General features: G+C 37.7%; 1 protein-coding gene across 1 annotated transcript; it reads left to right on the forward strand.

Moving 5' to 3' along the window:
- Positions 1-11,024: 11,024 nt before the first annotated feature.
- LOC137941528 (arabinogalactan protein 13-like) lies at positions 11,025-11,721 on the forward strand. Its single transcript, XM_068786981.1, has one exon. The coding sequence runs from the start codon at positions 11,156-11,158 to the stop codon at positions 11,339-11,341; it is 186 nt and encodes a 61-aa protein (XP_068643082.1). The 5' UTR covers positions 11,025-11,155; the 3' UTR covers positions 11,342-11,721.
- Positions 11,722-12,497: the final 776 nt, after the last annotated feature.

The raw sequence follows: 12,497 nt of genomic DNA on the forward strand, positions 1-12,497 counted from the left end.
CTCCAAGAAGAGGGCTCCTCTATAAAAACCATGGTCACTTCAACATAGAAGGGTTCTCGGATGCATACTAGGTTAGAAAGTCCACTTCTGGAAAATGCATGTTGAATTTATGGAAAAGAGAAATACTTCATTGACTTGATGTAATAAGAGTACATGAACCCCTATTTATAATAGAGGAAATTAGTAGAGTCCAATTACAATTAAACTACCATTGTCCAAATTACACCCAAACTCTAACACTTAAAGATAAGTCCTAGAATAACTAGAAGACTAGCATAACTAAAACCCCTTTAAACTGAAACTCTTCTATGAGACCTGGTTCCATAATAATTTTGGCTCTATAAGACTTCTTATTGTGTAGGACTCATCATGCCATCATTGTATGGGCCTAGGGCATTCCCCTTGGTCTATGAGCCTTGAGCCCATCTTCCACATCTCTTGGATGTGTGGGCCTTCCTTTGTCTTATCGTCTTGGGCCCATATTTCAACACACTTGGATATGTAGGCCTTCCTTGGTCTTGTGGGCTTAGGCCCATCTTCTAACACTCCCCGTCAAGTTGGGGGGGGGGGGAGAGAACATCATGAACTCCTAGCTAGCTGCAAATGGTGTATATGATCTTCTCGTGTAAAATGGCAATCCTCTATATCTTCCAAAACTCCCCCTCACGTTGGTGGTCTCTTCCATGAGGCCCAACTGACATAAGATAAGTGAGAGTAAAATCACTCCAAGTCATATGAACATCGCTCCATACTCCAATCATAACTCATGTTGGATGTAGGGCACACTCCTATCTTTTGTAGGTAATGGATTTATATGTAGTGCTCAAAAGTGTAATAAAACTCCTCCATCACCGTGTCCCAACCCGGGACACCGACTCTCAAGTGGTAGGAGTAATAAATACCAATTAAGGGAGGTAACGGGTAATTACCCGGAAGATAATATTATGGGGCCATCTTGTCTTTCATCATCCATCAAAATAACCAATGCTGATAAAAATCAGCAACTGAGAAGTCCTTCAATAATAATGTCTCAAAAAGTGACGCAAAAAATTCAGCTTAAATTCATATTTTTCAATGCAACAGGATGCCAACATGATCTTTGATTCTTCCAATGCGAATATATCCTTAAATATAAATCAGTTTGATATGAAACTTTGCCCTTATAAAAATAGGCTTAAATAAATTTCTATTAAGTATTACTTCTCTTCATAAAATATACTTCTATTGATATATATAACCTGATAGATTTTAGTCATTGTAATCTAGCCGAACTAAGTACTCTTTCTCCTTTTGCCAGTATAACCATTGACTCTTCCAAGATCAATATCTTCGTATAAAAAAATCAGATTGAGAATTGGTTGAATAGGTAAGAAAATAGACTTACAGATATTTCTTTTGATATATAATTCCCAATATCAAGTTTCGCTCTTGATAGCATTAAATAGCTCAGAAGTTTAAGATTTTTTGTTGTTGCTCGAACCTCTTTTGAAATCTGACCTTTCCTGTTTCAAATATCGATTTCTCTTTGTATATGACTCCAATTTCACAAAATAGTTTTTTTCTTGGAAAGTAAACTCAAATATCTTTCCGTCGATATATAATATGCAATATGAAAAGCTTAGTGTAGAGGTAAAAGTCCAAAGCAAACAATGGGTATAGGGACTACATAAGAAAAAAAGATAAATACAAACCAAAACTACTATAGATATTAGATAAAAACAAAAAGGATCACATTATCTCAGTGGGTTGGCTGAGTCAACTCATGGGTTGGCTGAGTCAACTCACAGAACCTGATCGGATACTATGTTGAATTTAAGGAAAAGAAAAATACTTCATTGACTTAGGGGGGAGGGGTTAGTCAACGAACTTCAAATTTGAACTTCAACTTCAAATTCATTTCCATCATCTACATGAAATTCAACTTCAAATTTGGTGTTAGTGTGGACGAGTTCATGTGCACTGAAAAACAGTATCCAGTGTTAGTGCCCGAAAACGAAAAAAATATTAAAAATAAGAGAATGGGTAACATGTAATAATATACTTAAATAAAACATAATGCTTAAACCCCAAATTAGGTAAAACAAACATGATTACTACACGAATAAGTAATTTAATGTATAATTAAAATATATGAATGTACTAATTAATTAAATTAGATATTATATTATTTAATTGTACATCAATACAGTAATTACGTGAACCAATTAACTGTGCACATGATTAATTATAAAAAATAAATTTTAAAATAACATAAACGAATATAATAAATTAAGTTATTAATTTATTAATAGCATATGATATACTTTAACATAAAAAGTGTTGGAAGATGGGCTCAAGCCCACGAGCTCAAGACAAGAAGCCCACACGTCAAAGGAGTGGCATATGTGTAAAATATGGTACTTTCCATAAAGATGGCATAAAAGTGTAAATATGTGTTCCTTTTATGTCTTTTGTTTTATCAAGTTGTAGCCCTAAGGGTATTGTAAAACTATAAATAAAGGCATTGGCTAAGAGGTAGGGCATTGAAGCACTCTCCTCTCTTTCCACAAATTCGTCCAGCCCTCATTTTTCTTTTTGACGCAACCCTCTTCTCCCTTAATCCAAACTCTCTTCTTCCACGTTCTTCTTTTTCTCTTCTCCTTCTCTCTTCTTCTTCTTCTTCTTTCTTGTTGATCTAAAGTTCCTTTCATGAGATCTTAAATTCTACATGGTATCAGAACAAGGAGTTTAGGATCTCTTCATGGAGTTATTATGAAATCTGTTCAAGAAGTTGTAAAAGGGGTTCAGTCATAAAGAGATAAGTTCATTATCTTCTTATTTACGTTTTTTTTTTTGTTTTCTTTTCTTATTTACATACTCCTTTTTACTGTTTTTCTTTACTTCTTGAATTTTGAGTCACATCAAGTCAAGATAAATCTTTATATGTTGTAAAGATTTATTTCTATGACTAAATTGATGTTATAATCTTGACTCCTTGTAAATCAATTACAAGAGTGATCAAGATCATTTGTTGTTTGTATCTTATTAAGATTGATGGGTGAAATTCAATTACCATTATGTAATTTGGATCCATCTCATTTGAGGTAGAATTCCAGCATATGTTGCTGTATCTTCTCCTACTTTAGGTTGCTCATGGGTTTGTATTGTGTTGTTGGATGCCCATTACATGTTTGACGAAATGCCAACAGACACTTACCCTTTGTAGTTCCGTTTATTTTAACTTCAACAATTGAATTTTTTTCTTATGTTGAAGTCTCCCATGAGCTGAAGATAAATCTCTTCAAAGTGTCTTGGTTTGTCGTTAAATCTTCTCTAAATTTTTGTCAATTGCTCGTTTGTGTTGGAGTTTGGATTAAGGCCTAATCGGTTGCATCTACTTTCTTCTCTTTGTTCTTATGAATACAAGAGAAGTTGAGTGATGGCTGGATGTTATTATCACTTTCTAAAGGCACAAATTTGTTGATAATTTGGTGCTTGCCCTTGTGAAAGAAATTGGTTCTTGTTCTCTTTTGTTGGTAATTGATTTGGTCTACAGGTTCTTCAAATTACATAGAGTAATTGTTCTTTGAAGAAGGCCTTTTCCCTTGACCTCCATATTTTACTTGCCTCATCATGGAGATTGGATACAATAGTAATAAGAGTGATATACTCCGTATTACTACAATTCCACTTAGAGGTCTCTCCAATTACATGAGCTAGTCACAATCAGTTCGGAGGGTTCTTATTACTCGTGACCTCTTGAGCCACGTTGTTAACTTTCCTCCTCCGATTGATGATGAAGATGCGTCCTACCACAAGTGGGTTAAGGATGATAACATGGTGATAAGTTGGCTCATTAATAGCATGGAAGAGCAGGTGGCCAACAATGTGGTCCACTTGGAAACCGCCAAGAACATATGGGACACTTGTGCCAAGCTTTACTCAAACACTACTTCATTACAAAAAATATATGATGTCTTACAAAACATGCTGCATACGAAACATAGAGATAATATTCACGAATTTTTTGCACGATTTCGTGGTCTTCTTCAAGAATGGAAACTAGCTCAGCCATATTCCACTATATTGCCGTTCAAGAACGACAAAGAGAAGCTTTGGCAGCAGCCATTTTCTTATCGAATATTAAACCATACCTTGAGGTGGCCAAAACTCAACTTTTAAGTTCTTTTGCTCTTCCATCCTTCGATGATATTAGTGCTACATTACTTAGGATACCGAATCCATCCCCTCCTTCTCCTATTGATGCTCCATCGGTGATGTTCTCTGGCAATCGGGGAACATCTTTCTCATCCCAAGGACGGGGCAGAAATATGAGAGGGGTCGAACTATGTGAGGGGCTTAAAATAGAGGTGGTAGAATGGGTCAGAATTCTTTTCGTACTGAGCCTCAAGTTTGCACTTATTGTGGCCGTCAGAACCACCTTGTGGCATCATGCTAGAAACTTCATGGCAAGCCTGATTGGGCCACAGCTAACCCAATCTCAGTTAACGTTGAGAAAAATGAAGATAAGGCTGAATCATCATCCGAAAATGTGACTCTTATGGCTGAGGACTATGCTACATTTCAGAAAATGAAGTCCTTCATGGAATCATCTATTCCCTCATCATCTACTGCTACCACAACTATTGCCTCAGGTATGCTTTCTTCCTCTTCTTCTTCTTCCTCTTGGATCATCGACTCCGGGTCCTCCGAACATCTATCAGGTAACAAACACTTGTTGCAGTCCTTATCTTCTTGTTATCCTCATAAATTCGTTACTATTGCTGATGGTACCCAAACCAAGGTCCTTGGCAAAGGTTCCTCCTCTCTTACTTCATCTATTCCCCTTCAAGATGTTTTGTTTGTTTCTCAATTTCCTTTAAATTTGCTCTCGGTTAGCCAATTGACCAAACAATTAAATTGCTCTATCACCTTCTCACCGTCTTCTTGTGTCTTTCAGGATCTCACTACGAAGCGGGTGATTGGTGGCGGCCATGAAAAGGGGGGTTTGTACTACTTCACTCTTCCACCATTAGCTGCATTATCATCCACTAGATCTGAGGCCCAACTTTGGCACAACCGACTTGGTCATCCATCTACCCCTTCACTTCGTTCTTTGGTTCCATCTTTAAAAGGACTTTCTAATATCAGTTGTGAGGTTCGTCAATTAAGTAAACATGTCAGGAGTACATATTCTCCTCGTCTTACAATTACAAGTACTGCTCCGTTTGAGCTAATACATTCTGATGTATGGGGCCCTTTATGTGTCTCAAATATTTCCCAAGTTAAATATTTTGTCATTTTTGTTGATGATTTTACTCGAGTGACTTGGTTATTTCTATTTAAAGAGCGTTCCGAAATTCTTCCTTTGTTTAAAAATTTTCATGCTATGGTCTAGACACAATTTGGGACGAAAATTCAAACCCTTAGATCTGATAATGCTAAGGAATACATGTCTCATGACTTCAAATCATTTTGTGAGAGTAATGGGCTTATTCATCAAACATTATGTGCCTATACTCCTCAACAAAATGGTGTTGTTGAAAGGAAGAATCGTCATCTTCTTAAAGTTGCTCGGGGCCTCCTCTACTCCATGAAGGTACCCTATTTCTATTGACCTCATGCTATACTTACAGCATGCTTTCTCATTAATAGGTTACCTTCATCAGTCCTTCATCATAAAACTCCTTACTCTGTGTTATTTAATGGTGAAGATCCTTTTTCTATTCCTTTGAAAGTGTTTGGATGTACGTGTTTTGTTCATGTTACATCTCCACATAAAAATAAACTTGATCCTCGGTCTATGAAGTGCATTTTTTTGGGATACTCTCGCACCCAGAAAGGTTATGTCTGTTATAATCCTACCCTTCGGAGGATGTTTATCTCTAGGGATGTGACTTTCTTTGAGGACACTCCCTTCTACTCCTCCCATGATGCTCCTCCAGGATGGACTTGTCCTTCTACTACTCCTTGTCCGCTTGTGCTATTCAATCTTGAAGTGGATCCATCCCCTGATGCACCGGCCGTACCTTCACCTATGGAGTTGTTAGATCCACCTGAGGTAAGTCCTTCTCCTCCTATGTATGGGCCTGAATTTGATACTCGGCCTATTGCTTTAAGAAAAGAACGTCACTTCTGTACCACTTCACATCCTATCTGAAATTTTATGTCTCACCATCGCTTGTCTTCCGTTTTCAGTTTCTTGTGTCCCTTTCTACTTCTTCCGTTCCACAGTCGTATCAAGAGTCCCTAAGACATCCAGGATGGAAGGCGGCTATGGATGAAGAAATGCACGCCTTATATGAAAACCAAACCTGGTACTTAACATCACTCCCAAAAGGTAAAAGACCGGTTGGTTGTCGATGGGTTTTTTCGGTGAAACATAATCCGGATGGATCGGTTGCTCGTCTTAAAGCTTGATTGGTTGCCAAGGGCTATGCGCAGTGCTATGGGATAGATTATGAGGAGACCCTCTCTCCTGTTGCAAAATTGAATTCGGTACGCATCATCTTATCTATTGCTGCTAACTCCTCATGGCCCGTCTATCAGTTGGATGTTAAAAATGCTTTTTTAAATGGTGAAATTAGTGAGGAAATTTATATGGTTCAACCACCTGGTTATGTGGTTGAGGGGGAGTCAGTATGCCGGTTAAAAAAGTCTTTATATGGGCTTAAGCGGTCCCCTCAGGCTTGGTTTGATAAATTTAGTCAAACACTCCTACCGTTTGGTTTTCATTGGTGCTTAGTTGATCATTCCGTATATTATAAAGATACGGTCAAAGGGAAAATATTATTGGCCGTATACGTGGATGATATTATCTTAACCGGTGATGATGCTTTGAGCATACAAGTGGTGAAACAGATGATATGTCAGGAATTCAAGACTAAAGACCTTGGTATGCTTAAATATTTTTTGGGTATAGAAGTTCTTCAATCCAAACATGGGATAATATTGTCTCAAAGGAAATATGTCTTGGATCTCCTTGAAGAAACAGGAATGAAGGGTTGTAGACCAGTTGACATACCTATGGACACAAATGTAAAATTATGTGCCACAAATGAAGAAGATATTGATATTGGCAAATATCAAAGACTCTTGGGAAAATTGATTTATCTCACGGTAACTAGGCCAGACATATCATATGTTATAAGTGTGGTGAGTCAATTCATGCACAAACCACTAATTACCCACTGGCAGGCTTTAGAGAGAATATTACGTTATCTAAAAGGAGCTCCAGGAAGAGGATTGTTGTATAAAAAACATGGGCACTTCAATATAGAAGGCTTCTCATATGCAGATTGGGCTGGATCTCCTGATGATAGAAAATCTACATCAGGATATTGTACTCTGGTTGGGGGAAACTTGGTTACATGGAAAAGTAAGAAGCAAAATGTGGTTGCAAGATCTAGCGCCGAAGCAGAATACAGAGCTCTGGCCCATATCGTTAGTGAACTTTTACGGATTAGGACCCTTCTTACCGAACTAGGTTTCTATAAAAAGGGGTCCATGAATCTGCATTGTGATAATCAAGCAGCTATTCATATCACTTCAAATCCAGTTTTTCATGAAAGAACTAAACATATTGAGGTGGATTGTCATTTTATACGGGAGAACTTTCAAGCAGGAATAATCTCTCTCAAACATGTGTCATCTCAAGAGCAAGTAGCTGATATTCTCACTAAACCCGTTACATCTAAAATCCTATCGTTTATATGTGGCAAGTTGGGTATTTATGATGTATTTTCTCCTCCAGCTTGAGGGGGAGTGTTGGAAGATGGGCTCAAGCCCACGAGCTCAAGACAAGAAGCCCACACGTAGAAGTAGTGGCATATGTGTAAAATATGGTACTTTCCATAAAGATGGCATAGAAGTGTAAATATGTGTTCCTTTTATGTCTTTTGTTTTATCAAGTTGTAACCCTAAGGGTATTGTAAAACTATAAATAAAGGCATTGGCTAAGAGGTAGGGCATTGAAGCACTCTCCTCTCTTTCCACAAATTCGTCCAGCCCTCATTTTTCTTTTTGACGCAACCCTCTTCTCCCTTAATCCAAACTCTCTTCTTCCACGTTCTTCTTTTTCTCTTCTCCTTCTCTCTTCTTCTTCTTCTTCTTCTTCTTTCTTGTTGATCTAAAGTTCCTTTCATGAGATCCTAAATTCTACAAAAAGGAATGATTAAACAAAAATAATTGATCAAGTGCTAACCTTAACACACTATATATTTTTATATATTATTAATTAATAATATTTTTCGTTAAATTTAAAACCATTGGTTTATTAATTATAAAAATGGGTTAATTAAACCAAAATAAATATAATGAATAAATAAAAATATTATTTTATTAATAACACAAGATGGATTTTTTATGTAGTATTAATAATATATTTCCACAATAATATAGATTTGTTTTAATCCGAGTTGACCCAGATTAACTCGATTGAACTCGGGCAGGTCCGATCTGAGACTCGGGCAGAACCGGTGGTTTAATTTTTCCTAACTTAGGAAAAATTAAATTGGCAACCCTTTGACGGAGACGATGCGGTGCAACGACGCAAGCACTGCAACAAAGGCGCTTCGATAGGGAAAGGGGGCATTGCGAGGGTTGCGATGAAGGCAGTAATGCGACAGAGACAATGTTTGGCATTGAGTGGCCAGAAGGTACAACGGCGTGCTGCGTCGAAGACTCCGAGACAGACCAAAAGGGAGAAGAGAAGGAGACCGAGAGGGAGAAGCACGTGGGGAGAGAAAGAAAAAAAAAATTCAGCCTCCCAACAACGCGTCCTGCTCGCTTCATCCGAATGACTCGCAAAATACGACGGAATCTGAAATTTGGAAATTAAACTGTGGGTGTTATCTTTGGATTCATCGACATGAATCAGGCGGTGGTGCACCATTAACGACATCAGGAGATGAACTGAGTAATGCAGCTAAAGTTCATCTCCTGATTCAAGTTGACTAACACCTCCACCCCCCCCATGAGTACATAGTAGAGTCCAATTACAATTAAACTACGCTTGTCCTAATTACACCCAAACTCTAACAATTAAAGATAAATCCTAGAATAATTTGAAGACTATCATAACTAAACCACTTTTAAACTTGCTTTCATAATAATTTTGGCTCTGTAAAGACTTCTTATTGTGTAGGACTCAACATGTCATTATTGTATGGGTTTGGGGCTTTCTCCTTGGTCTATGACCCTTGAGCCCATCTTCCACATCTCTTAGATGTGTGGGCCTTCTTTGGTCTTACGGGTTTTGGCCCATCTTCCAACACACTTGGATATGTAGGCCTTCCTTGGTCGTGTCACACTGGTTGGAGGAAACTTAGTTACATGGAAAAACAAGAAGTAGAATATGGTTGCAAAGTATACTGCAAAAGCAGAATACATAACTATGGCACACATAGTCGGTGAGCTTCTATGGATCAGATCTCTCCTTACTGAATTGCAATTCTATAAAGGAGATTTTATGGATCTACATTACGATAATCAAGCGGCTATCCATATCACATCGAATTCAGTTTTTCATGAAAGAACAAAACATATTGAGGTGTACTGCCATTTTAGACGAAAAAATTCCAAGCTAGCATATTATCTCTCAAACATATCTTGTCACAAGGACAAGTCACAAATATCCTCACAAAGGCAATCACTTACAAAATCCTATCCACTATTTGCAACAAGATGGGCATTTATGATGTTTTCTCACCCCAGCTTGAGGAGGAATGTTACAAGATGGGCTCAAACCCATAAGACTAAGGAGAAAGCCCACACATCCAAGAGAGGTGGCATGATGATAAATAAGGAGTGATCTCATAAAGATGACACGAAGATGTAATTAGTCAAGAAGAACATGTCTACTTATGTAAATCTTGTAGCTCTAAGGGCATTATAGACATTGTAACATTCTCTCAAAAACTATAAACAGAGGCCCTTAGTTTGGGGTACTATATCAAGCTCTCTCCTCTTTCAAATTTGTCCAAGCTTTCTCTCTTGTCTCTCTCTCCCTTTTCTCTCTTCTCTAGTCGAGCTCTTGCTCTTTCTCCCCTCTCTCTTATTCTCTCATTTTCTTCTTCCCTCACTCACTACCTTGATTGAGTTTCATATAATGAGATTCTAAATTCTACAATAACTTTGAAAAAAATTCGGAAGGCTTTAGATTCTATCGATTTTTAGAAAGCCTCAGATATTGATGAGTTCCACCCAATGTTTTACAAAGCCAAATCGGCCAAGTTAAAAGCAAACATCGTTGAGGCACTCCAAAATGCAAAGGTATTAGCAAATAGGATGAAACCACTTCTAAAAAAAACCATCACAACCCTGCAAAATTTTGTTTGTTTAAGGAACAATAGTGCAAGAGAACATCCTCCTTTGTGCATGGGATTCACTGGTAGGTTTTCATTAAGCTATGTATATCAATTCCAACAAACTCGGGCAAAATTCATCTGGTTTAAGGAAAATTTATTGAAAGTTGACGTGAAATGTCCAGTTTTTTCATTCTTTTTAAGAAACAATTGCAAGGGCAGATAATGAAAACGATAGTGCAACATCCACAATGCTTGCTTTATAAGAAAAGAAGAAATTAGATTATCAATTCTGAATTACAAAATTTGGTCTTGGAACACTCTACTGAACTACAACTTTCACATGCATTAAATGATAATTGGGATGTTCAATAACTTCAGCCCACTAAAAATAAGGTTTGAAGTACTTTTAAAAGCAAAACAATGAGGACGTGTGGCCCAGCCCATGACGAGGATGTGTGGGGCCCATTCGATTATAATAATTTGGTTCGAATCCTTCTCGTGCCTCTAATTAACGCTTTTCTGATAGTTCATTATAAAAAATAAAAAATAAAAAATAAAAGTGAGAAAGAGAAGGGAAAGCAAATTCAAGGGACCACACAGCTGTATGGCACCAAGCGGCGGACACCCTGTCAACAACCTGAGGACCAGGAAAGCTGGCTTTTCGTTTCTTGGGCAGGCCGGGCCGGGCTCCTCATTTCTCTGCCTTCCCTTTACTATAAAATGCTTCTACCCATACCTCACCTCTCACCTCTTTCCGACATCAGCATCAAGCTTCACCTTCTTCCTCCCTGCTCCTACATTTCCTCTTTACATTGCCTTCCCTTCGAAGAGGAATCGTAGCAGCTCAGTCCAATTCTCTCATCGAAGAAATGGAGGCTTTCAAATACAGACTAATCACCTTCGTCCTCATGGCCATCGTATTGGCCGCTTCAATGGTCGATAAGGCTGCCGCTGCCGATGCTCCCGCTCCCAGCCCTACATCTGACGCCTCCGTCATGGTTCCTACTCTATTGGCCTCTGTTACAGCTCTTCTCTTTGGGCTTTTCTTCTGCTGAGCCGTCTCATTCCCCCACTTTCCTCCGTTTCTTCTTTCATACATGGCTTTCGTAACTTAGCAGAGCACAGATTTGAGATTCCTTTCTCGCTCTCCTCGTTCCATTCACGTTCCCTCTCTCAGTGTTCCGACGAAGATGATGATTGTGATCCAATCGACGGATGGAGTTGTTTTCTGCTGCTTTTAATTTTGGATTTGTTGTATCTGTATATTTTCTCTTTTTGTTCTGATTATGGGAACTTATATGTGATGGAAGATGTCGGAGGAAATGACTGGATGGAGTGATAGGGTGGCCAATGTGATTTGTTGTATTGCGTTTGATTTTTTTTTCAGATGGTTAGATGTCAATAAAGCGAGAGAGCTGGTGATTCTTTTGTGATTCTTCGTTATTTTGTTAAGTGTGATGTACTCAACATTTATCCCAATTTTGATTCTCCTTCCGGCTAACACTTTGGGAATCGGGTGATTTAACCTAACACCAGCAGGTTGAATCGGGTATAATTACAATGTTTCTCTGGTTTATGTTCTGGGCGGTCGTTGTTCTTTTTTATTTAACGCGAGAGCAGATTTTCATTTAGAGCGACTTTTCAAATTAAGCTCGGGAAATTTTCTTTTCGGAAGGTTTGATATACAGTTCATATGATTTTTATGATTTAATCACTGGATGTGTTGTTTGATATCTTCACTTGATTATTCTGGTACTTACGCTCTGTTTGGAAAGAGCATAGTTGCATTTTGCAGCGGAATGCTCCCACTTTTTTGAGTTTTGGCAAAGATTTTTTCAACAAGTTTTCCATCAAAAGAGTCCCCATGGATCAATAAACATACTAATCATGAACTTTAATTCGTTTTTGCACAATTACATCTACTACATTACAATTTTTATAGTGGTTCACAGTTATTATTTGGGATCTTTTGTCTTAGAATTAAAACATCCTCTATCTTTAGTTAAGAATCACACAGTTTCTATTACAACACCAGAAAAATAGCACTTGTCCAATCAATTAGAAAATTATTAGCAAAAATTTTAAGTGCAACACTTAAAAAGGAAGTTTACAATTAATCACAAAATAACAAGTAAAGGTTACTTGTTTTACAAGTGACCTATGTGAAATTGCCAAACCGATTAGTAGTATTTTATAAATTAGTTTGAAATA

Source organism: Aristolochia californica, unplaced genomic scaffold (genome assembly GCF_029961685.1).
Source record: "Aristolochia californica isolate CCGP_79_NKW_82.1479 unplaced genomic scaffold, dmAriCali1.0.hap1 SCAF_9, whole genome shotgun sequence".
NCBI classification, from domain to species: domain Eukaryota; kingdom Viridiplantae; phylum Streptophyta; class Magnoliopsida; order Piperales; family Aristolochiaceae; genus Aristolochia; species Aristolochia californica.